The sequence below is a fragment of the Panicum virgatum genome, chromosome 1K, assembly GCF_016808335.1.
Source record: "Panicum virgatum strain AP13 chromosome 1K, P.virgatum_v5, whole genome shotgun sequence".
In the NCBI taxonomy this organism is placed as follows: domain Eukaryota; kingdom Viridiplantae; phylum Streptophyta; class Magnoliopsida; order Poales; family Poaceae; genus Panicum; species Panicum virgatum.
The window spans coordinates 26,397,252-26,423,163 of record NC_053136.1 but is presented as its reverse complement, the minus strand read 5'-3'; the positions used below and the strand labels follow the sequence as shown (position 1 = coordinate 26,423,163).

The 25,912-nt window shown below is 46.2% G+C and overlaps 1 protein-coding gene across 2 annotated transcripts; it reads right to left on the bottom strand.

The window, feature by feature from the left end:
- Positions 1-27: 27 nt before the first annotated feature.
- Positions 28-24,021, bottom strand: LOC120700222 (protein CTR9 homolog). Of its 2 annotated transcripts, none has more exons than XM_039984442.1 (24): positions 23,782-24,021; positions 22,905-22,971; positions 22,568-22,759; positions 21,524-21,624; positions 20,684-20,770; positions 20,483-20,599; positions 20,336-20,399; positions 20,037-20,251; positions 19,845-19,929; positions 18,529-18,629; positions 18,338-18,430; positions 14,164-14,232; positions 13,437-13,529; positions 13,102-13,359; positions 12,447-12,527; positions 12,227-12,385; positions 11,631-11,726; positions 4,244-4,348; positions 4,047-4,154; positions 3,715-3,939; positions 1,986-2,252; positions 1,818-1,889; positions 620-916; positions 28-399 (listed from the first exon to the last, which is right to left on the bottom strand). In XM_039984442.1, the coding sequence occupies exons 1-24, from the start codon at positions 23,920-23,922 to the stop codon at positions 280-282; spliced, it is 3,213 nt and encodes a 1,070-aa protein (XP_039840376.1). In that variant the 5' UTR covers positions 23,923-24,021; the 3' UTR covers positions 28-279. The 2 variants fall into 2 exon arrangements, with proteins under 2 accessions (XP_039840376.1, XP_039840386.1); XM_039984452.1 differs by having other exon boundaries at positions 626-916; positions 23,782-24,020.
- Positions 24,022-25,912: the final 1,891 nt, after the last annotated feature.

Genomic DNA, 25,912 nt, shown 5'->3' with positions numbered 1-25,912 from the left:
CAATTAAGCCAGCGAAAACAAACATGGTTCCCCAAAAGGAACAGTTTACGTGTTATTATAGATATAAATCTAATAAACACCACAAACCGGATGCGATAAACAAACTGCATGCGACTTGCATACAGAACTACTGTCAGAGTAACAGGGTATGTCTACTCCCTGACAGATCCTGTATATGTAGAGCAAAGTTCTACATTAAGCTCCTATTCAACATGATGTACATCATCATCTTTACTCTTATGTTTCTTTCATTCACTCAATTTCTTTTTGAAAATAAATTCATTCACTCAAATCATTAGCGCCCGGGCTAGGTTGTGCTGCTGGTATCTGGACTGGCTCGTCATCTTCAGATTCTGACCATGCTCGTCGCTTACGTTCTATTGCAGATTGAGTATGTCCCTGCAGCAGAAAACAGTGCGTAAGGCAATTGGCACCTGAGAACCTAAACAGCAAAAGCTAAATATAACAGATGACTTTAATAAGCAGAAATGGACAATTAAATTTTCCAATGGAATACTTATCAATATTAGATGTAACAGCCGACAAAAAACACATGAACAGGGAAAAATAGAAAATAGAAAAATAATGAACATAAATTGTTTACAAGAAAGAACACAACCCTAACCATGTCATCTTCAGCATCAGAATCTTCAAGACCAGCAGCAGCAAGAAGGTGATCTGGGGCTCTCTCTGAATTGTCACCATCATTATCCCTCGACAGGTTCGCATAGTCATCTTCTGCTTCTGGTTCATCTCTGTATTCATCTTCTTCATCCTCCCCATACTGCGTCTTTGTCCTCTGATCCTTCCTCCTCTTATTACCCTTCCTCCTCTTTTCACTTCCCCCCTCTTCATCTTCATTCTTTGATCTATCTTTTCTCTTGCCTGGGGTGTGGCTGGATGTTTTCCATTGTTCCTGACAAAAAAAATACATGTATACATATATAATATCAGAACATACCATGTGCAGTAATGCACATACAAATATTTTTGCAGCATTCCACCTGATGGGAAAGAATCCTGAGGAAGTGCCTGAGTTGCATGAAAAATAAACAATGCCTAGTTGGCAAGCAACAAATCTTTTTAGATAATTTTAGTACTGAGTACTCCCTCCGTTCCAAATTATAGGTTGTTTGACTTTTTTAACTCTAAGTTTGACCACTCGTCTTATTCAAAAAATTGTGCAAAATATCACTTCTTTTGTTGTGGCTTGCTTTATCAATACAAGTTCTTTAAGAATGACTTAAATTTGACTATATTTGCATAATTTTTTTGAATAAGACGAGTGGTCAAACTTGAGGTTAAAAAAGTCAAACGACCTAGAATTTGGAACGGAGAGAGTAGTATGCAATCCCAAACATCATGATTCAGAAAATGTCACCCTCTTCAACCACGAGCTAGGCTTTAGATTCCCTAGTAATATTTATAATATGAATGCCTTCTTATATTTCATTAATGGCTTTAGACCAGCAGCATCAAGAAAGTGACATTCTACACCAATAGCAACAAAGCCTCGCAGTCCCAAGCAGGGTGAATATATAATTTCAATGTGGTTGAATTCCCTTCATTGAGAAACCACTATAAAAAAAGGTGATCAGAAGAACATAATTAATACTTCAAATTCCATATAATGATTTTTTCATATATGTGTGCCACTATGAAGTAGTTTATTTCATATATGGTTTCCAGTGGCATATATTAAATAGAATTATAAACGCATGATAAGGTGCAAGAATTAATGAGATAGAGTATTGATTTTTGACATCAGCATTTTTTAACAGTTCCCTCTAATTTATGCATAACAACATGTAAAATACCTTCACACGCTCGAAGTGTTCCTCCTGTTCCTTTATTTGCTTTAGCTCGTCCTCTTCCCTCCTCCTTTCTAACTGTTCAAAACACCACATTAAAAAGAGACCTAAATACTTCAACAACAAATAATATCATTGAAGAAAAAGTAGCTAGAATTCAAGAAAGAGAGAGACCTGGAATTTCCTCTGTTCTTCTGCCCTTCGGCGAGCTTCCTCTGCCAAAGCAATCTGACGGGCAACTTCCATTTTTTGTTTATTTTGCTGCTCGGCTTGCTCAGCTGCATCACGGTGAACCTTAGCAGCATCAAGCAAATGTTTGCAGTACTCAACATGAGTTTCTATTTTTCTCTCATCAAAACCATGGGAATGGTACGTAGATGCCACAGACAACAGACTGAACACTCTAATGGCATTCTGAAGTTCAGTGACTGTGGCACGAACCTAAAAATAGAAAATGTATAAAGAGAATTATTGAATGCTTCTGATGAATGGACATTTAATATATAATATGAAGTTGTCAAAATCAATTCTATGTCAAGAGCTGTCATCAAAAGAAATGACAAATTTGATGAAAAAATTACATTATCAGGGCTTTTTATTTCATACGCTAGAGCTGTATATAGAATACCCATATCTATGCAAATCCAATCTATGTTTACATATAAATAAGGCTAAAAGCATGGATACTGGTTTTCGATGCCATGTGCCAGGAAGGGTGATTGAGCAAGTTTAGGACGTTAGGTGCTGTGTGGTCAGGTCCTAGGCTCTTTTTTGTAACAGTCTACTGAGTTTGCAGCCCTCACTCTAGTCCAAGGATACGCAGCTCTCCTGCGTGTTCGAGAAGAAAAAAAATAGTAAACTACATGGAAAGATAGCTTCATCACAGTAAGGCCCTGTTTGAATGCAAGATTCTATTGGAGTTTTGCAGGATAAAATACTTTGGTTTCGGAAAAACTATGGTGTTTGGAAGCAACAAATCTTAGAGCATCTCCAACAGTTTATAATATTTTTTTGCTAAAACTTGTTTTTTGCCAACACTCCAAATAGGTATAGGGAGGCAAAAAAGAGTCCATCTCCAATAGTTCCCTATTTTTACTCCCAAAACTGAGAAGTTTGTGGCCCCACAACAGATAATTTCGCAGGAAACTTTTCTTCTCCCGTGACCGTCTCTCTATCGCGACTCTCTGCCGCCGACCGCCGCATATCGGCGCCACCACCAGCCTCCAGCCTACCACCCTCCCCGCCAGCACCTGTACAGCATGGTCTTGTCGCCGTATTGCAAAAAAAAAGGAACAGGGGCACAGCCAGCCACAGCAGACCAGCCATAACCCATCAGAGGAGGGCGCAGGCACAGGCCATGCGCAGGCCATGCAGGCCAGGCCGACCATGACCCATTGGAGGGCAGGGCGGCAGGCGCAGGTCAGGGCCAGTCGCAGCCATGACGGACAGGGCAGGGCGGCGCAGGCCAACGGCGCACGCGACGAAAAACTCTGCGGGGGAGCGATCAGGTGCCGTGGAGAGTGCATATTTTTACGCACAAAGGAGATCAATTTAGCAATTGTTAGAAGATGGGGAACTATTGGAGAGTATTTTTTTTTGCCTTTTCCCATAAAAAAACAAAGATGGGGAAGAGAGATTGGGAACTGTTGGAGATGCTCTTATACTTCTAAAAACTATGGCATTGCTAAACTGTAGTCTGTTTAGACTTTTAGAAATTCCAGCACAGGCCTCTTTTTTCTAAACATGGTTTTGCTCCTCTTTAGTTTGTAAAACTACCATTTGTTAATACCTTGCTCCTAGGAACTTCAAGATCCAAACAGGCCCTAACACATTACTTGTAGGCTTTATTGCCAGTATATCTATATAATAATCAGAGACAAGGTAAAAAGAGAAACATACTGACCTCCTCGACTGTTCGTTTTGTCTTTTGCAGAGTAGATGCTGAGAATTTCTGCATTGACACTCCTACATTAAACCGTAACAAATAATTTGATGGAGCCAAATGTATAGCTCTCAGCAAAGTTTTCCTGCAGTCTTGCCATTGCTCAGCCTCGTAGTGTGTTCGGGCAAGGTATAAAAGGATAGTTGCATCTGTGTTGTAAAAGAACTTCCGCAGGCAATTTTGGTACTACAAGGAAGAATTAGCAACGTGGCCTCAGAATTTTTATGTGCATGCATGAATTAGTAACTTTGTCAGCTCATGTATGTGGGTGGGTGGGAGGGAGGGAGCTTAACCATTTTAACTGCTTGTTGAAAATGACCTTGAGCAAAATATACATGAGCCAGATTGATCCATACATCAGGCATGTGTACAAATATACTTCCAGATGTGGCTTCATGTACCTAATTCACGTCAAATTGCTGAATTAATTATTTAAAGTTTGTATATAGAAACAACAGAGAACGATAACAAACTTTATATCCCTCCTGACCTGTGTAAACAACTCCTTGGCAACATCCCATTTGGCTTTTTCAGCATATAAGATTCCAATACCATTGGCAGCAAACATATTACTACAGTGCTGCTTTAGTACTTGCTGGCAAATGTACAATTTTATTAGAACGGATCCATTAAGGGCAAGATAAACTAGGGGAACTTTGCACATAGCACCCTATTCAAAGTATGAAATAAAATGTACAGTACACTACATATGTATACAGCTACAAGATAGATTTAGATCCCCAAAGTGAGCAATGTTAGGTTTCATGCACCAACCAGATGAACCCAAAAGCTTAAGCTATTGGGAAGAGGTGGGCAATCCACTAATACTTCACAACACTCCCACTCACATGCAGCCGGAACAAGGTGCAAACGTGGAAATAAACAAGGGAGCGTAGGACTTAAAAGATGCCTCTACCAAGACTCGAACTCGAGACCTCTGGCTCTGATATCATGTTATGAAAAGCACTTGTATTCATTATGAGTGCTCTAGGCTCGAATATATACATGTACAGGTATTAGGAATTATGCACAAAAGACAAAACCCCTTATACAATGGGGAAACTACAAAAGTACATATACATCTAACAAGCAAAATTAGCACTTAAGTGACCTCTGCTACTACAAAGTATTATGGTGTAGTTCTAAGCAATCAGCATCAAGACAGCCAAATGCTGAGCAAATTTGGCCTGTTCTTATTATTTAAGTGGTGCGCTAGATGTAAAAAAAAAGCTTTTTAAGGGCGCGGTGTTGTACAGTTTTCTTTCTTCTACTTCAACAAAATAATCACAGGAGAAAAAAATAAAGACAACCAAATTGCACCCTTCTAATTGATATAACAGGCTCTTTTTATCCTTCTCCAGAGAACACTAAAATCATGCCCAGTATCAGTCTGGCACCTAAACTAAACTTCCTGTCTTTCAACATGATAAAGTTCCGATAGGAAATTAAACAGTGATCCAAAGCAATATTATGCAATGTAGGTGGTGTCTCATTCCAAGTCAGAGAGTCAGTTCTCTCTCTTCACAAAATGAAAAATAACAAAGGGAGCTATTGATGCAACTTTAAATAATGATAAAAAATGAACAAAAGGTAGTGCCCATTTGCTACTTTGACCAGTTGAAGCAAAGGAAGATGCTTACAAAAGTTTAATTTCGATTAATCCAACAATTTCCCAAAAGAAATATGTAAATTTCCAGGAAGCAACAAAGTCTGAGGACAGTTTCCTCTATTTGAGATAAGAAATTCCTTCTCATAAGTTCAAATTCAGTTGCAGAATAGAAATATCAAATACCATATGTGGTGACTTATTGCTTCCTCTGTTCGGTTATGTTTTTCCATAGTACCAAGCGCACTGATGAAAGTAAGTGCTAGCTCCAAGTAAAAGTCAATATGAAATGACCACCCAACCCATAGCCCTAATAAATAGTATGATACAGCCAACTTCTCATTTTTTTTAAAGCATTTAATAAGTAGTAGTGAGTGGAAATATTGCAATAACTACACTCTTGATATCCTCAATGGATAAACATTTGAAATGTTTTTTGTAGTAGGGAATAATGGAAGTATTCCTCCAACCCTAGAAGGGTGGGTATATATAATTCCTATACATGGGCCTCTGTACACATGGGCTCAATATACACCAACACCCACCCGCAGTCTGAACTACCGGCACAGCGGTGTTCAAGACTGTACAACAAGAAAGCCAACACCCCCGCAGTCTGAACAACCGGCGCAGCGGTATTCAAGACTGGACAAGAAGATAGTACAAAGAGCTAATACCCCCCCCCCCCCCCCCCCGCAGCCACAACTAGCCACCGGCTACGTTGAGGCTGGAGCGAAACAACGAGAAGGTCGAGGAGGGCAGCACCTTGGTGAAGATGTCAGTAAACTGGGAGGTAGTCGGGACATGGAGTACCCGAACATCGCCGATGGCGACTCTATCGCGCACGAAATGCAGGTCAATCTCCACATGCTTCGTCCGCTGATGCTGAACGGGGTTGGTGGAGAGATACACGGCGCTGACATAGTCGCAGTAGACGAGCGTGCTCTTGGCGAGCAGGCTGTGGAGCTCCACCAAGAGCTGTCATAGCTAGGACGCCTCCGCCACGCCGTTAGCGACAGCCCGATACTCCACCTCACCACTGGAGCGGGAGACAACCGGCTGCTGCTTGGACGACCAGGAGACCAGGTTGCCGCCCAGGAAGACGGCATAGCCGGAAGTGGAGCGACGAATGTCCGGACAGCCAGCCCAGTCAGCGTCAGTGTAGACCACCAACTCAGCAGAGGACGAGCGGTGAAGCACCAGGCCGAGGTCCACTGTGCCACGGACGTAGCGGAGGAGACGCTTCAGCGCAGCAAGGTGTGACTCCCGGGGATCATGCATATGGAGACAGACCTGCTGGACAGCGTAGGTGAGATCCGGCTTGGTGAAGGTGAAGTACTGCAAAGCGCCGGCCAGACTCCGGTAGGCAGTAGGATCAGCCACCGGATCACTCAGATCAGCAAACAGCTTCGCCTGAGTGTCGACAAGAGTGGAGCAGAACTTGCAATCAGTCATCCCAGCCCGCTCCAGGATATCAAGTGCGTACTACCGCTAGTGAAGGAGAAGACCAGACGGGCGAGGCTCAACAGTGACGCCTAAGAAGTGGAGCTGACCAAGATCCTTCATAGCGAACTCCTGCTGCAGAGAGGAGATGACACTCTGAAGCAACTGCTGACTGGAGGCGGTGAGCACAATGTCATCGACATAGAGCAGCAGATATGCAGCCTCATCCCCACGGCGGTAGACGAAGAGAGACGTGTCAGACTTGGCCTCAGTGAACCCCAATGTCAGCAAGAACGTGGCGAACCGAGAGTACAAGCCCGAGGAGCCTGCTTCAGACCATAGAGAGACTTGTTGAGCCGGCAGACCATATCCGGACGACTCGAGTCCACAAATCCCGCTGGCTGAGAGCAGTAGACAGTCTCTGACAGAGTGCCGTGAAGAAACACATTCTTCACGTCCAGCTGGTGCACAGGCCAAGAGCGCGAGAGCGCAAGCGAGAGGACCGTGCGCACCGTAGCGGGCTTCACCACTGTACTGAAGGTCTCATCATAGTCCACACCAGGCCGCTGGGTGAACCCCCGGAGAACCCAGCGAGCCTTGTAGCGCTCCAGTGTGCCGTCAGCCCGACGCTTATGCGTCCAGATCCACTTGCCAGTCACCACATTGCAACCAGACGGACGCGGCACGAGGTCCCACGTCTGGTTGGCGAGGAGAGCCACGTACTCCTCTTCCATCGCGCGACGCCAGTGATGATCCGCCAAAGCGTCGCGGACAGAGTAGGGTACCGGAGAGACTCGCGGCTCTCCCTCGGTGGCGGTGAGAGTCGCGGCTTGAGACGCCATCCGCCGAGTCACCATGGGATAAATATGCCGAGGATCCCGATGGATGACTGGCGGGTGGTACACCTCCGGCTCGGCTCGAGAGGGAGAAGGAGGAGGCGGCGTCGGCGACGGCTCCGGTGTAGGCGTCGCAAGAGCCTCCGGAGCAGGAGGCGGCGCCGGTGTCGACGGCGACCGACGCCGGTACACCTGCACCGGCTGATCGTACCGCTGTGGCGCCGGTGTCGGCGCCGTGCGGCGCCGGTACACCTACACCGGCTGAGCGTACCGCACAGGTGCAGGGGAAGGCACCGGGGCCGCGCGTGGCATAGCGGGAGACACCGGGTCTGCGCGCGGCACAACCGGAGGTCCGGTGGCCGCGCGTGGCGCGACCGCGGGCACCGGGGCCGCGCTCGGCGCAGCAGGGATCACCGGAAGCGGTGCCGGTGCGCCGGGAAAACCTGCAGGGAAAGGAAACGGTGGCTGAACCACCGGGTCAGTCGGAAACAGAGACTCCAGCTCGAGGTCAGGAGAAGGTGTGGAGGAAGGTGGAGTAGGGGAAATCCGACTCGTCAAAGACGACATGTCAGGAGATCAGGACGTGGCTAGAGGTGAGGTCAAAGCATCGGTACCCCTTGTGATTAGGGGAGGACCCGAGGAACACAACAAGTCGAGTGGGGCGCCAGCTTGTGAGAAGCGGTGGCGGAGGTGTTAGGGTAACACGCACACCCGAAGACCCGAAGGTGGTCGTAGCGAGGAGGGGTACCGAAGAGAGCGTGCTGTGGAGTGAGAGCAGGGGAAGTAGTGGACGGAAGGCGGTTGAGCAGGTAGGTGGAGGTGTGGAGGCTCTCAGCCCAGAAGCGCGGGGGTAAAGAAGCCTGGATCAGAAGGGTGCGCACGACGTCGTTCGTCGTGCAAATCATCCGCTCAGCCTTGCCGTTCTGAGGAGAGGTATACGGATAAGACATACGCCGCTGAACACCCCGAGACAGGAAGAAGGAACGGGAGGTGGAGTTATCGAACTCCCGCCCGTTGTCGCACTGGACGGCCTTAACGGTGAAGCCGAACTGAGTGGACACCCAGGCAAAGAAGTGGAGGAGGGTGGGGAAGGTCTCAGACTTGGCGTGCAAAGGGAAAGTCCAAGAGTAATGAGAAAAATAATCAACAATGACCAGATAATATTTGTTGCCAGACATACCGAGTACAAGAGATGTCCACATGTCACAGTGAATAAAATCAAAAGTATGCACAGCATGCGAAGAAGAAGAAAACGGAAGTCTAACATGACGACCTAACTGGCACGCATGACAGAGGTGCTCAGTAGGAGCCCTAGTACATGGAACATCGGTACTACGGCTGAGCTGAGCCAAAACGTCGCGGCCGGGGTGTCCAAGCCGGCGGTGCCAGGTGGTGAAAGAAGGCGTCACGACAAAGGCAGTAGACGAAGAAGAAGTCGAGGACGGAGCAGCGGAAGCAGGAAGCAGAAGAGTGTAAAGGGGCCCCGGGCTATCACATCGGAGGAGCGGACGCCGGGAAGCCGAATCCTTCACAGTAAGACCAAAAGAGTCAAATTCGATAGAACAGGAGTTGTCAGCAGTAAACTGGCGAATAGAAAGAAGGCTGTGAACCATTTGAGGAGCAACAAGAACATTAGTAAGACGAGGAGTAGAACTCACGGCGGTGACAGGAAGGCAAGACCCATCACCAATCATGATGGAAGGAGGACAAGAGGAGTGTGGGGGTCGGACAGAAGAGAGAATACCGGCATCAGCAGTAGTGTGGAATGAGGCACCCGAGTCGGCGATCCACTCGGTGCTGACCGGCGGCGTCAGTCCCATGGTGCTGAAGGACTGCGCCAGAGCGGCCTGGTCCCACCCCCCAGGCCAGGTCGGCTGCTGGCTGGGCTGAGCCGGCAGGGTCCAGGACGGCGCGAAGAGTGGAGCAGCGCCGGTGAACATGGCCGCCGGCTGGAGCAGAGGACGAGACCCCCCCCCCCCCTCCCGGACCCTGGAACTGCCACATCGAGATGTGCCCTGACCATGGGTTGCTGAAGGATGGGCAGGGCGTACCTCCAGAGGCAGGGGCAGAAGCGGGAGTCAGAGTCGGCGCGCCCCGACGGCCCCCACCGGTACCGGTACCCCCAGAAGCAGGGCCACCAGTGCCACCACCACCACGTCCCCCCTCCCCACCTCCAGACTGCCCGGCGGGAGCAGCACCAAGGAGAGAGGTGGCAGGGGCGGCGGAGGAAGCCGGTGGAGCAGCGACAAGCGCAGTGGAGGTGGACGAAGGCGATCCGGGCGCGAGACCCCTGGTGATCTCCTCGAGGGCGAGGTCGTTCCAGACCTGCAGGAAGGAAGGGAAGGGCCTCTGGCGGGCGATCCAGCTCTTCAGGTGGTCATAGGTGCTGCTCAGGCCCTGCAGGACATTGAGCACCAAGACCCGATCGGACACCGGATCCCCGAGGTCGTGAAGAGCATCAGCCATGCCCTTCATCCGCCGGCAGTACTCACCGACGGAGAGGTCCCCCTGCACGAATGTGCGGAAGGTGGCGTCCAGCTGGAGGGCGCGGTACTCGGCGTTACCGAGGAACTGCCCCTCGAGCGCCACTCAGGCCTGCCGCGCGGTGCCGCCGTGGGTCCTGACGAGGTCCTGAAGATCTAGGGAGATGGTCCCAAAGATCCAGGACAGGGCGACGCTGTCGAGGCGCAACCACGCCACGTCTCGCGTCTCGATCGGCGAGTCGACGAGGACGTGGTCGTCGAGGGCGTAGCGGCGGAGGTTGAGGACCTGGTCCCGTCAGCGGCCGTAGGAGGACGCGGGGTTGAGGAGGACGGAGACCAGAGCCCTGATGTTCTAGACGCCGGCGGCCTGGAGGTGGAGCTGGGCGACCATGGGGTCGGTCGGGTCGTACCGGGCACCAGATCCAGCGGGCGTGACCTGGTGGGAGGAAGAGGCGCCGTGCTCGGGGTCGACGTGCTGGCCGGAGGCGACCCGGAGAGCGAGGGTATCGGCCGTGACGCACTCGCGCTCCCAGGTGAGGGCTGCCACGCGGACCCGCTCCTGGGCCGCCGAAGCCTCCGACTTGGCGGCGAGGAGGGCCGCGGCGAGAGCGGCGTCGGCCTGCTGCTCGCGGAGGGCGGCGGCGGCGAGCGGCGCATCGACGGGAGACATCCCGAGGCCAGACCATGCGGGATCGGTGAGACGATGACGGCGGCGTCGACGGCCCGCTTGCCCGCAGCAACCGCGGAGCGGTGGGCCGCATTGGCGGCCGCGGCCGCGGCTACAGAAGCGGCGGCGGCAGTCGGGTCGACGACCTGCGGCTGCAGGGGGCCCACCGCTGCCCCTACACCCCCGGCGCCTGCGGCCCTGCCTGCAGCGGCAGCAGCTGGCGGATCGGGCCTGCAGCAAGGGGCGGCGCCTGGAGTGGGGCTAGGGCGGACAGGGTCGAGCGGGGCTAGGGCGGCGGCGGGTCGGGGCGACCGGATCTGGGGCCAGGCGGCCGGCACGAGCCACGCGCCCGGCGCAGGGCCAGCGGCGGCAGCAGCAGCAGAGGAGGGGAGGGGAGGGAAAGAGGAAGGGGGAGGCGCCGGCGGCGGCGCCGGCTGGCAGGGGAGGGAGGAGAGAGGAGAGAGAGAGGCTAACCCTAGGCTAATGATACCATGTAGGAGGAAATAATGGATGTATTCCTCCAACCCTAGAAGGGTGGGTATATATAATTCCTATCCATGGGCCTCTATACACATGGGCTCAATATACACCAATATTTTTTCACAATGTCATGGACAAACATAGCAGACTGGAGGGAATATATTTCTAGTAGTTCCAACAAAGTTTTTTTTGCAACCTTATTTCATCTAATATGCGCAAGAACAAAAAAGATGTGCAACATGAATCAAGCATTTAAATGCAAGAATCTGAAAGGGTATAATGTAACTTTCATAATAGGAAAGGTGAGTCATCCATTTTAACTGGTACAAATAACACATTGCAAAGGAAAGCGTAAAATAGCATACACTCTGATAGAGTTCCATGGCTTTCTCCCTATGAGTGGCCTCAAATTTCGGAGCCTTTTTCTCAGGGCGATTAGCAGCAAAGTAATTCCAGTTCCCCTTCAATAAAATTGGAAACTATTAATCAAAAGAAGAATATATATGTAGAATTGATAAGTTGAAATAAAAAAGTATGCCTGATAAACAATATGGATGTGAACTGTCAAAAAGAAACATGCAAATGCTACGTGAAATTGTCTGTTGTTGTAAGCGCAGCAGCTAATCCATGAGTCATTAAGGGAGTTAACATTTTCAGTTCCACCTCCAATTATTATCAAGTGGGCAGAAGGACCACCGAAATGACAGAAACAGATTGATGCCTGATGCCAGCTGATTAGTTTTGGCGAAAGAGGCAAAAATAGCCTTCAGCTATTGTCTGTGCAGCTCGGTTGAAACTACAGCCACTAAAACTTGCACCGATACTGATAGCACCAGTTTAATTTAGATATAGTTTGAGAAACCCTGACAGAAATGAACAATCTTCACAAAGTTCAAAGCCCACTGCTGTAACCTGTTTTATAGTGTCAACAAAATTCCTTAAGTGAAATCAGCTCACATACCAATTGAAGCAAAGAGTAGGCATCTCCCTTGGTGGCCTCCTTAGCATTACGGAAATGCTCCTTTGCAGTAAGCCAGGTTTCATCACTCTGGAGCTCAAGACTTCCAAGCATAGACAACGCATTTGGGTTCTTCTCATCTATCTTTAAAGCATCACCAATCTAAAACAAAAACATCAATAGTTTTCTCAACTAAGAAAAAAAACAGAAACATTGATCATACCAGTTCAATGCTCAGTTGGACACTGTTTCTTTGTTTCGCAATGGCTGCTAGCCTCAGATAGGCATCTATGTAGTCAGGGTACTGTTATTGAAAAAAAGAGAAGAAATTATAGCAAAATACAAAATATGCAAGAGATAATTTTCATTTCTGCACAGGAATTCCAGCTAATATAAACATAGTGCAAAAGAAATATATTTTAGTACTTAATTAGGAAGCCAGTGCAATTACAACTTCCATTTACAAGTAGCCAGCACCTTTGGAAGAAACACAGTAACAAATGTTGTTAATTTCACATTTCAGCGGTAAACTTTTTTCCATACTACCTTTTTTACTTATGCAATCTTGTGTTTCAACTTCAATGCCTAAACATTTGTTCTTCTGATATTTATTAGCTGCCAGTGAACATATTGTATCCAAGCGCCAGGCTTTTGTGAACGGGAGAGGTGCAAATATTTGAAAACAGAAACATCTAAGTTCATGGACAAGAGCTGACTAGTTTTGACACGAAACTATTCTTTTATCTTTCATATGGAAAACTATTAATGCCGGTATATCATGCATAAAATGTTGAATGAGTCGAAACTGCACTGCAAAGTTTTTATTGACTGATAATACTACCATCATGAGCTTTCAGAAGGGGCAGGAGCAGAAGTACCTTGAAAATAATGAAACGATAAAAGAGGCTTGCTCTGACAGAATCATGAAGTTCTTCCAGTAATCTTGCATAATTAAAAAGTGTGGTGACCTTATTAGGATGTAATTCAAGAGGCACACCTTCCTCTTCAAGTTGGTGAAAGAAGCTCTGATCCTTATACTGAACACTCCCGTTGACCATAGGGCTACCTACTTTGCCATCGACAATTGAAACCCAAAGACCATCACCTAGTGCTTCCTTAAAACTTTGCTCAGCCATCTGAAAGTGCAATTAAGAAGGGTAGTGACAGGTTCCAATGATAGTTAATAATATTCGAGTGTGCAGTATAAGCAAACCTCAAACTCTCCCTTCTCAAAATGAAGAAGTCCAATTCCATTGAGCAACTCAACGGGAACATCCTCCCCTGCCTTCTTGAGGAGATTACGGGCCTGTGAACTGCTAAGTAAGATTTCATATTCCAAGAAAGAAGCAGAACAGGGTGTGCAGTGGACCCAAAAACAAGGTCAAGCAGTGGGCACAATTCATCAGCGCTAAGAAGATATAAAGTAAAAAAGATGCAATAAATTATTAACCATGACAAGAAGCAGAGCATAACCTGGTAAACTAACTTAGATAAACACCAGCCCATGTAACTACTATGTCCACGGTACATCATGCTGATGCACCTCAAACTTTGTGTATAATCATGCCAAGCATATGATTCAGCGCAATGGAAAAACTCAGATTCTGGGAGAGCAAAGCTGTTTTACCCCACAGTTGAGAGAAAAAAAAATGCACAAAGAAAGAAGGCAGTAAAAAAAAACCATGCAGAAGGCCATAGAAATTAAATAAATCTATAAATCTGCAGCAGTAGCAGTTCTTTATGTCTTTAGTCATACAGTTGAGGGCAACAGAGATCTCAAAGCTAACTTCTCCGGGTTAATTATGTTGAATAATGTCCATCTTTTGATTAGAAAGAATGGGAAGGGGCCATAGTAATTTATACAAAACTACACAAGAACAGGTATCAGCCAAACAAATAAAAATCAAACCCAAAACTAAACGACCAATTGAAAAGCTTACCGTCTTCAAGTATTCCATAGCAGCAGCCCAGTCAGATTCTACCAACAGTTCACCAAGTTCCACAAATGCCTGCGAGGTGATTTCATCGACTTAGGTAATATGCAAAACATTAGAACCAAGCATGCCCACAGAACAGATTGCAAGAATCCAACTAGGAGTGAATAATAGCACAAAGTAATTGAATAAACTCCAAACTCATAAAATCTGATACTGAAATTAAAAATTGTCACAGCTTCCATCTACTTAGCTTTATTAATTTTTGATTTATCACTCTGACACACTCATCATCCAGTAATACTTCATACTAAATACATCACTTTAGTCAGTCCTAAAAATATAGCACATTGGTGCACAAAACGGTCATGAGGTAAAATCAGCTAAACAATTTAATGTCAATTGCCCACTTTACATATTTAAAGACTGGTATGAATGTTTATGTAACTGGAGTTGACACAACCACAAGAGTAAAAAAAATGGATAAATCATTATCACGAGTAAAATATGTTTGTCGTTATATACAAATAAGTAATAGCACCGAACACATTTAGAGAAATTAAAATCACATTAGGGCAAATGTAGTGTGTGTCTTTTGTGGACCAGATCGAATGGGCCGTAACATATTAATTGTAAGAACTAAGAAGTTAGCATTCCAAATTTTCATTCCACGTCCTTAGGTCCACACATGCACCCTGGATTATCATCATTTCTAGTCATCAGCATTCCAAGATCCATAGAAGGACATCTATTCAGTATTTGAAAGAAGCCTCTCACACAAACTGGGCCTAGTTCCTGAAGTTCTACATGATACACATTTCAAAATGACTATACACAATGCTCTTTCTAGTCACAATTATTAGAGTATATTTGGGATATCTCTATAATAGGTAAGTTAGGATTGTATCCGGACTCTACCATACCGTAGGAGGCTTGCCCTCCAAATCATGTACCCCAAAATATACCGGCCTAGGCCTCAATCCAATACAATCAATCCATTACACCAATTCTATTATTCTACAACAACATTGTTTTTTATATTCAGATTGAACATTTGAAAATTACATCAGTATCATCTTGCGAAGCAGTTACAATATTACAATTTTGCAATGCTGAGAGATATTACAGCAGAAATTAGTGTCCAGGTCATGTTTTCGGACGATTGTTATCCAAAATCACACTTTCTTGTGACCTGCTCACACACACACACACACACACACACACACACACACACACACAGAGAGAGAGAGAGAGAGTGTAGAATAATAGAATTGGTGTAATGGATTGATTATGCATTGAGCCTCTCAGCGGTTTATATGAGAGTACAAGACTTGGGGATCAAGACATTACAAGGAATCGTAATCCCAACTAACTCTATCTAATCCCGTGTCGTGATATACTCTAACATTCCCCCCAGAGTCACAGCGGGAGCACCGCAGACGGCGAGACTGGAGAAGACGTCGAAGGCAAAAGCCGACGAACTGACATCCCCGGCAGTTATAACATCGGCGCGGTGCGGATGCTGTGACTGGAGGGAAAAACCGGCGAATAACTCATGTGGATGATTGCCCTTTGTGCCGATGTCGAGGTAGCCGAGACGAGGGTGAATAGCCATGGTGGAGGATGTCATTCATAGAGTAGTTGTGGTCGACATAGCTGTTGAGGTTGCCGAAGACGAGGGAGCCGCACGTGAAGCCGTGAGTGCACCATGGTGGGTGCCTAAGGTGGTGGCGCATAAGAGAAAGCGTCGTAGACGAAGACGATGACGCATAGAGGCAGTCGTCGGTGAGGAAGATCGATGCCCAAGGCCGTCGTGGCTACGTGTGCGCTGGGTTTGCCAGACCCGAGAACGCATCGAGGATGAAGGCATGCACCGATGTTGCCAATACCAGGCATGCAAGGTAGAGGGCACAACCAGACACGCCATTTTCTGAGGGATTAGCAGAGATGGCCTCCACGGCGGTCGCAGGCGTAGAAGAATGGCGGAGCAAAAGATGTCGATGAAGCCTGCTTGCCGGAGTAGACGAAGTAGTCGGGGAAGAGATGGCGATGCTGGCGACGTGATTGCGCTAAACGAAGCGAGGTGAACCCAGAATATCCAGCGTAAAGCCCAATTATCGGGATTATGCGGCAGCGGTGCTCAAATGAGATGGAGAAGAAGTCAAACAACTTGATGAAGACCATGTGTGCAGGGCGCAGTGATGCGTAGTTGACGACGAGGTCGTGGACATGGTCGGCGACGGTGCGGGTGCAACAGCGAAAGAGACCACAGGTGTCGCTGCCCAAAGAGGCAATGCAACGACAGCCCTCCATGCTCGGTGTTATGGTAGAACTAGGGATAGCACAAAGAACCTGTTCGTCGCTCTCCTTCTAGAGGCTCAGACTACTTTTAGGGTTCTTCTTGCTTGCCTAACCTAGGACTCACGGTAGCCTTTTATAGACAAGGCGCCTAAGGGCAGCTCTAGTGTACGCATCGAACATTGTCAGAGATGAAAAGCAAACGCAAGAAACATTCGATCCCCCAGTGTCAACATCGCTGGTAGGACCCACGTACAGAGTTCCGTCCCTCTCTCGCTTGCATGGGCGAGTGTCCAGAGTTAACAGCCATGCGCATGAAATAGTATTATTTAATTTGTCTCGGTTCGACATTTCTGCAAATGCCGATTTCTCTTCTGACACTCATGGTTCGATGCTTCTAGTGTTCACGGTTCGATTCACTCTTCCCACGGTTCGTTTTGCTGCAGCACTGGAGTTGGCCTAACAAACTTGACCCTTAAGTAATATCCTAACGAAATCCCTCTAACTTATCTCTTTCCTAACAAACCAACTAATCTTATTTGCAGCACTGTTCACGCACTACAGTACTCATGTCCTAGGCTTGTGGCCGACCCACTTACCATAAGACTCGAGGAGGATGCGCACACGACGAGGACGGACGTCACGGGAGCCGGGTGGATCACGCACGTCGGCTGATCAGACCGAGTGTGCACGAGGCGAGGCGACGATGGGCGAAGGCGATGGAGGCGTCCTAATCAGTGGAGGCGACGATGAGCCAGTGAAGAGCAACATGCAGACGAAGCGGCTAGGTAGGCGGTGCAGACAGGCATCCCCTAGGGCGTCGTCCATCTTGTCATGCCACATAGTCGTAGACGAGGAAGAAGCTGGTGAAGTCTACGCCGATGTCGAAGTAGAGGCAGAAGATCCACAGGTGGTGGGCGACTCAATCTCAATCACTGATCGAGTGAAAATCAGAGAAATTAACCAAAACAAACTAGCAACAACTACTTGTGTAGAACCTCCGAGGGTGTGTAGCTCTAGACTCCCCTCACCCTATTATCTCTTTCCTCACCACGACACCATAGCGCGCGAGAGAGGAGTCAAAGGGGTGGAGGGAGAGAGAGAGACAGGGTACAGCAGGAGCCTGAGAGGGTGGGCGAGCTAGGAGCCGCCGCCAGTGAGGTACGATGGGGCGGAGCCGGTCTGCTCGCGGCGGGTCCGCCACGGGTGGAGGGCGGAGCCAGCGCATAGGGAGTCCGGGACAGACGAGGGCAGCAGGGCAGATCCCACTAGTGGCGGAGATGGGCGGGGACGGAGGCCGACGTGATGTAGGAGTCAAGCGCAACAGTCCGCCCGCGGTAGAAGAGGCTGGCGTGGATCTGCCATAAGAGGTGGGAGCGGTGGAGCCGGACCGCCGACGGTGGATCCCGCCAGGTGAGGAGCAGGAGGGAGGCCAGTGGACGACAACACCCTGGAGTTCATCACGATTTGTTGCTGCTGGATGACCTTTGACGGCGGCTGATCGATTTGATCGACCGCACAGATAAGGAGGGCGCTACCCCCAGCAGAGGTCACGGGTAACCTCTCGGGCTCGCTAGGGCATCATGAAGGTGGCGCGCTCGAGGGGTGCTGTGGGGAACAGGTCAGCGGCGGCGCAGAGGAGGGGCGCCGGCGACGCTTAGGGTTTGGGCAGAGGGAGAAAAAAATCGAGTTTTGGCTCCATACCATGTAGAATAATAGAATTGGTGCAATGGATTGACTATGCATTGAGCCTCTCGGGCCGTATATATGAGAGTACAAGACTTGGGGATCAAGACATTACAAGGAATCATAATCCCAACAAACTCTATCTAATCCCGCGTTGTGATATACGCGCGCACACACACACACAGAGAGAGAGTACCTGATGATCTTTGGGGTCAATCCTAGTAACTTTCTTGAATGTTTCTATAGCTTTTTCAGTTTCACCAGATTTCGCATGTATGTGCGCAATAGCCTAAAGAATAAACATAAATTTGTTACATAGAATACAACAATACGCTATATGAATAGATTAACAGAAAATAAGCGTCCAATTAAATAAATATGCCTTACCTTCAAACTTTCACAATTTTCCGGGTGTACCTCCAGCACCTTCTCAAAGCTAGTTAGTGAACTTTTGAAGTCTCCAAATTTTAATTGTATTTGACCAAGTCCTGGTTCAGGTCATATTGTGTTATAAATAGCAACTAAATAAAGTGTTCCAAGTCCAAAACTTCTTGCTAGTCTAGGATGAATGTTTCATGTGTGGACCTAGGGATAAGATTGAAAAATTAAAATGATAGTTTTGGATGCCATATAGTTAGTTTATCGTCAGTGTTAGCGCGCCCCACCTAGCCAACCCTGTTGGAGTATATTGAGCCCATGTATAGAGGCCCATCCAGAGGCCCATGTATAGGAACTATATATCCCACCCTTCTAGGGTTTGGAGAAATACAAGCCACTATTCTCTCCTATCCTTTCTTCTACAGTCAGGCTGGAGTCGGAGCCGTACAATTTTTATTACACAAGGACGCCCACTATGATAATAGCGCGCTCACATTAACTACTATAAGGATATTATACTGTGCTTAGTGGTCTGTTTGCTCAGTGCTCTAAGGAACAGCATAGATACACACGACATGTGTGTGCCGGCTCATGATGTGCTGCTACTGTTGAATGTTAATTATGGACTTCTAATACGAACATGAACCAACCTGACGTACACCTCGAGGATATATCTACTGATCCTACAAATTGATGTAAATAATTATCTAGCATACACTTTTTGAATGAAAAAGCTTCATCTTTCATCCTTCTATATCCAGAACTACTTGTAGAAACAACATATTATCTTTCATTGAGCTGTGGTTTGAAAATAAAGTCATTGAAATTACAGTAACATAGTTCAAAGAAAATATATATATTTCTGCAAAAAATATAAGTGTTTCTCAGATCTAGCAGTAGATATTGGACTTACGATGACCATAGGGTCAAAACAAAGAAGAATCAAGGTAGCTGATGTTAGGGAACAATTTAATCAAAGAGGATCCTTAAAATTTGAACAACTTAATCAAGTTAGTTAGCTCGTAGGTCTCATTACAAGTCCACTAAAAGAAATTCAATGCATCTAAAGCATCAGAATATAACATCTCACAAGTAGGAATACGTCCAATCAGGTAAAATCACATTGACTTGTGAATAGTAAGGGAAAAATCACAAAGTTGCAAAAAATGAGGGCAAAATTACAATTGCAGTGCAAAGTAGGGGCAAAAGCACCAATTTCTCTAAATGTATGTTCATTTCTGATGAGCATGGGCATGTACGCTGAGAAGTTATGAAGCAACACCATAAAAACGTAAAGGATAAAAATAAGTGCACAAGAAACTGACCAATATATGGTAACACAAAGTCTTGTGGTTTACTGATTTCTTTAACAGATGCCAGGTAATATCGTCCAGCAGTCTCAATGTCCCCCTGCATTTTATTAAATATCAAATATATGCATGGCAAGTGTGGGGAATTATTCTTAATAAAGGAATCCAAAATGTGAACAAAGAAACAAGTAAAAGAACACCACGTACCTTACTGTGGTATGATCTGGCTAAGTTATAGTAAGCATGTGATTTCAGTAATCCATGATTGCTTGAAGAGAGAGCAGTCTCAGTCAATTGTTCAACCACAAAATGTTGGCCAGTGAAGAAATAATGGTTCGCAAGGTGGTTGAGTGCCAATGTACAATAAGGATAAATTTCAAAAGCTCTTTTCATTTTCTCCATTCCTCTGCGAATCCCACCAGCTATGGGCAAGTTGCAAAACTTGAATTAGAAACAAGGGGAGAAACACAACATTCCGATTGTAACCTCTTGTGCAGAGCATGTACCTTCATTTGTTTGTAAGTCCATGATTGCTAGTGCTACTAAAGCATCAACATTTTGAGGGTCCAGCTGTAAAGTTAAGTTCAATTGGTGAAGGCAGTGTATTCACCTTAGATCCAAAATTTCAGCCCAATGAAAGAGATACGGCTTACCTGTAAAACACGCTGAAAAGCTTGCCGAGCTTTTTCTACTTGTCCAAGTTTGTATCGGCAAAAGGCTATACCAAGCCTTACAGCAGCAGGACAATTGGAATAGGCCCTCAAAGCTCTCTAAGTGTATAAAAGTCAACAAGGAATGTCAGTGTGTCATAAACATGCAGCACAGTCAAAGGTCAATGAAGTAATTTATCCAACCTTGTAGAGATCTAGTGCATTCCTGTAATGCTCCAGGGACTTTTTGTGCTGTTGCTCTGCTTCACCCATTAAAAAGTAAACAGAAGCCTGTGACAACAAATTTGAACATTAAAATAGGATATGAATAAATATTAAACACATCAATAATGATGATACATTTATTATGGTGCCTAGAAAACAAAAAACATCAAAGCTTGTTTATCAGCATCTATTATGGTGCCCCGAATACAAGTTGGCCTGTCACTATAACAGCAGCACACAGCATATGGTAGAAAAAATAGGCTTGGTTATCATGTCAGATGTTAGGTCAGTTAGTAAAGATTGTTTAGAAGCTACCCTTAGGAATCTAATCTTCTGTTAATCAGTTCCAATAATTTAGTCTCTATTATTACAAACTCTGTATTTGCAAGGGGAAATGTAGTCTACTGGGATCAAACAAGAAATAAAAGGAAGGGGGCAATAAAGGCCTCCCCTCTTATTTTCTTCTCCACAACTGGCTCAGACGCTTGCATCGATTAAAAACCCTGCTCTTGAACCCATCCAAGCAAGTTATGCCATCATTTCTGACATGCTAAAGAGTTATAGGACAAGGAACAGCTAGTTTGAATGAAACAGCAAGAATTTAACAAACAATGAGAAGGCATGGAATTAAAATAAAATGTTTAATAGTTCTTAAATTTTTAAGATGTGACTAAACATTTGTAGAAACACATATCATGATGACACTTCCATTGGCTGAAATCATAACAAACAAAGTCCAAACTATATGTATAAGCATTTACCCCCACATGAGAAATTGAGAACCAATTTGAAAGTATCCAACAACCTAAAGAAAATCACCTGACCAAGTAGTGCTGGAAAATTGTTTCCATCTTCATCCAACACAATCTTGAATGAGTCGGACGCCATTTGCAACTCACCCTTGGCCACACAGAGTTGACCTGTAGAGTAACATCAATAAATCAGCATACTGAAAACACCAATCTTGGTATGAACATCAATAGAGATATGGAATAATCTGTAATCATCCAAAATGAAGTAGTATGCTGAAAAAGGCATTGAAGGTACTTCTAATCATGGTGCTGGGCACATACATGCTCAAAGGTAAATACAGTTAACCAAATTAATTACACCCTCCAATCCAAAATAAAATACATGAAATTTTAGAGTTTCGCGCAAGGATCATTAGAGTTAATCAAATGGCCCTGTTGACTCATTTATACTACATCGGAAAGTGATGCATCATTTATTTGTGAGATGGTGATAGAACTAGGTGGCATGTCTTTTAAGAGAATGTCATCTATTTCGAATCAGAGAAAGTACCACATACAGTTTATCCCAAAATCAATATAAAGATATCAGGCAACATTATCAAAACAATAATAGCTGTTCAATCACATTAAGAATGAAGGGCCTGTTGGTAATCTGATTCTGATTCTCTATGGTAGCTGATTCTCTGAGTGAAGTGATTCTGTGACTAAAAGTGATTCTCTTTGATTCTCTATCATAAACTATTAAAATAAGGATGAAGAATCACTTCACAGAATCAGGAGAAGCTATTTTTTTCAGCTCCCAGCCTCTTAGTTCATTTTACAGAATCACTTCATAGAATCAGCAGAGAATCACTTCTCTCTGAAAAACTGTTTGGCAGAGCTCTTGCTGGATTCAACAGAGAATCAGCTCTGAGAGCTCTGCCAAACGCACCCGAACTATGATGTAGCAACTACTTGTAGTAGTGAGTTGTAACTACAAAAGGACTCTTCCTATTTCCTCCCATGTGCATCCAATGGTTAGTCATTCATCATACAACCACGTGACAGTGTACAGCAAGCTATAAAAGAACAAAACATATGCGAGAGATTAAAATGTTCAAAAAAGTGGAACCTTTTCCAATCCATGTAGAAGGTTCAGTTTCATCTATCCTTGATGCTCTATTGTAGTATTGAGTGGCATCTTTAAAATGTGCTTCCTTCTGAGGTGCTCTCTCAACCTTCCCCAAGAAAGTATGGAAAGCACCCAAAGCATTAAGGATTGCTATTCGTTCATACTTCACATCGGCATAATACTCATCAATTTCTGCAAAGAAAAATGGTGATTCAACAAGATACAGATAAAAAGGTTGGGGGTTCCAAGCAACAGTCAAGAAAAGAACTAGCAAGGCAGAATCAAATATTCTTTGGTGAAATAATAAAAAGTACAAAAGCATTAAAGAAAAACTGACCAGGACCAGATCCTTCCTCTAGAATCTGACGGAACTGTTCTATCTTTCCTTGCTTGAAGTATTCTCTCTGTGTGAAAAGAATATCAACAGAAATAAAAAATTTCAGCTAATAAGCATATTAATATTAAATTTATAAAAGATTGATTTATTAAAAAACCAAGAAAATTGAAAAAAAAAGGCATGTCTGTAGGCACAAGATTCACCTCCTGACCAGTCATCCAATCTTTAGAAGGAGGATATAGAAATAAACAACCGTGAGACACGGTGAAAATGCTGCTACAGGGTACAACATTACTTGTAAATTGCTTTTCTTGTCGTTTCTGTGGTGGCTGTTGTTTTTTCTTTAATGTTTTGCCTGAGAGGTGAAGCTACAATGCAATGTGTGTAGTAGGTCAATGAAACTCTAGAATAAGTATCTTCCACACCGCACAACCCCTACATTTTTTATCTATTTCCACTACAGAAATTGTATGTCCAAACAAGACTAAGGTGCTATTTCACTAGTGCCATTGGGTTGTGATTTCTGGGACATAGCCGGCAATACCATCTGCCCTCACTGCGAATGTTCACCGTGCAGAATCAGACCAAAGCTAATCTGGCCAACCACTTCAACGTACTTTAACAATTCAACAGCAATCATCAAGATCAGCTGAATCCTCCCAGAGCCATATGGAAGCACAAACTAAAACGAGACCCTAGCCCTAGAAATTACAGTCCAAATCGTGGGAAGCAGCCGGAGGCAAGGGTGGCGACTACGACACTGCCGCATAGAAGCAATTATCGCAGCAAGAAGGCCTAGCAATCCGAACAATCCCAAAGAGCCTTGGGAAATTCTTGGGACTGCGAGCATTAGAGAGATGGGAAGGGGAAACGTTACCGCGATTATGAGCCAGAGGTGAAGCGGGGCCTGCTCCGCCTTGAGAATGTCGAGGATGTCGGAGGCGTCGTGGGGTAGCTGGTCCAGCGCTACCCGGACCTCCTCCTCTGTCCCCTGCACCGGGATGTAAACGCTCGCCATCCTCCCGGTGCTTCTCACTCCCCTTCGCCGTCGAGGTTGGGAGAAACCCTTGGCAGGTGGGTGTCGACCTCCGCGGGCTTCCAGGCAGCGGCCGTGTACACGGGGGGCAGGGTTTCAAAAACCGGTCCTACTGTTTAAAACCGGAACAGTAGCACAAAAAATGACTTTTGTATTTTTGAATTTAGAAACATAAAATATAAAAAACCGGACCTGGTTTACCGTCCCGGACCGGACCGGAAACCGGCGGTTCCTGTCCGGTTTTTGAAACCCTGCCGGGGGGGTTGATTTTGCGCACCAAAAGTGGCCTTCGTCCGTTTGCTATCCTGCAAACGGATTCGCTGGACATTCGTGCCGTTATCAAACAGTGGCAACACGCAAGAATGGCATTCGTGGGATTTTAAACTCAAATTTGATTGTTTTTTTACCAGACCATATTTAGCATAGGAGCCTTATCCACAGGCCTCTCTCTCGTCGCCATCTCCCCTCATTCCCTTCTCCAGTCCTAGACGCCACCCGTGCGGGCGCCTTGCCCTTCCACGCCACATGCCGCCTCGTGCTCTCCATCGTCGCAGCGACCGTCGACAAGCAGGTGCAGGTGCACCTCATGCCCCTCTCCTCCTCCTCCTTCTAATGGTAGGGCTAATCTCTTTTCCTTCCTACTTCAGTACCCACGGCAATAGGAGCATGGAGCACCAGATCTCGGAGTGCAGCAGGAGGAGAAGGGAGAAAAGAGGAAGCTGTCATGGAAGGGTACAAATTTTTGTTGTTCATAATTTGATGAAGATATTCCCTATCTCGGCGTAGATTAGACACGATTAGTATAGATATCTAATTATGCCATAATTTTTTGTCTACTAGGCTCGATGGAGAGCCTGCGCTTAGCTTATCAGTGGCTCTGTAGCACCGAAACGGCAGCAAACTGGCGTGTCTGTGTCCGATACCATGTCCGACACCAACACGCCGTCGACACGTCGCCGATACGTATCAGTAGAGTATCGGCAGATTAAACTGTAAAAATAAATATTTTTAATCGTCGATACTCCATGGACACGGTGTCGATGCATCTCAGGCGGCAGCTAGCGATGATGGTGTCGATGACCTCCTAGAGCGCGGCACCCGGGAAGGTGGGGCGTGGCGAGTGAGGCGGAGGTGACAGAGGTGCCGGCGTCCTCAAAGCGGACGGCGTCGAGGAAGGGCCATAGCGTACCAACGAGGAGCCGCTCCTCAGATTGATGTGTTGTTGGTGCCGGCTTACTGCTTGCCCGCTCCTCCTCGGATCGATGCGCCACCAGCGCTGGCCTGCAAGCAGGGGGCCAAGAAGCGGGCGAGAAGCAAGCGGGAGCCGGCGCGTCTCGCTCGGGGCTGGCCTGCGAGAGAGAGGGAGTGAAAGGACCTCGGATGTCGTCTAGAGGGGGGTGAATAGGCGTTTCAATAAATTCTACAAATTACAACTTAAAACTGGCTTGTCAGCACTCTGGCCGGTCAGACCAGTCAGGCAAACCGGTTAGACCGGTCTAACACTTAGAAACCTGAACAAGCAGACCAACCGGTCAGACCGGTTGTAGTGATTGGTCAGACCGGTCACAAGAAGAACCTGCACAAATCAGAGTTTTCTCCCCTCCTCGAGCTCTAGCACTAATACAACTTGATGTAGTGTTCCTGCAGGTGAATATAAATATATTGCAAGTCCCTGCACAAACAAAAACAACACACCAAAGTAGATCGATGCGGAATTATAAAACAAATGCTAGAACTCAAAGTAGTGAGGCAAACCACAATGGAGACACAAAGATTTGTTTCCCGAAGTTCAGATTCACCACCGTGAATCCTACGTCTCCGTTGAGGAACTCGTTGGGTGTGAGTCTCTTTCAACTCGATCCCTTGAGTTGGGTTTCTTTCAACCACTTCTCTGATTCCACTATCTTGATCCTTTCCACCAAGGGGGCAAGATCACGCCCTCACAGACTTGCCGCTGCTCACCACAATGTTG

Coding starts and splice junctions, on each gene's coding strand:
- LOC120700222 (XM_039984442.1), bottom strand. CDS start 23,922: ATGGCGAGCGTTTACATCCCGGTGCAGGGGACAGAGGAGGAGGTCCGG. Junction 21,625..22,567: donor TTCTACATGGATTGGAAAAG/GTTCCACTTTTT, acceptor GTTACTCTACAG/GTCAACTCTGTGTGGCCAAG. Junction 4,349..11,630: donor CCATGGAACTCTATCAGAGT/GTATGCTATTTT, acceptor TACATTTGCCAG/CAAGTACTAAAGCAGCACTG.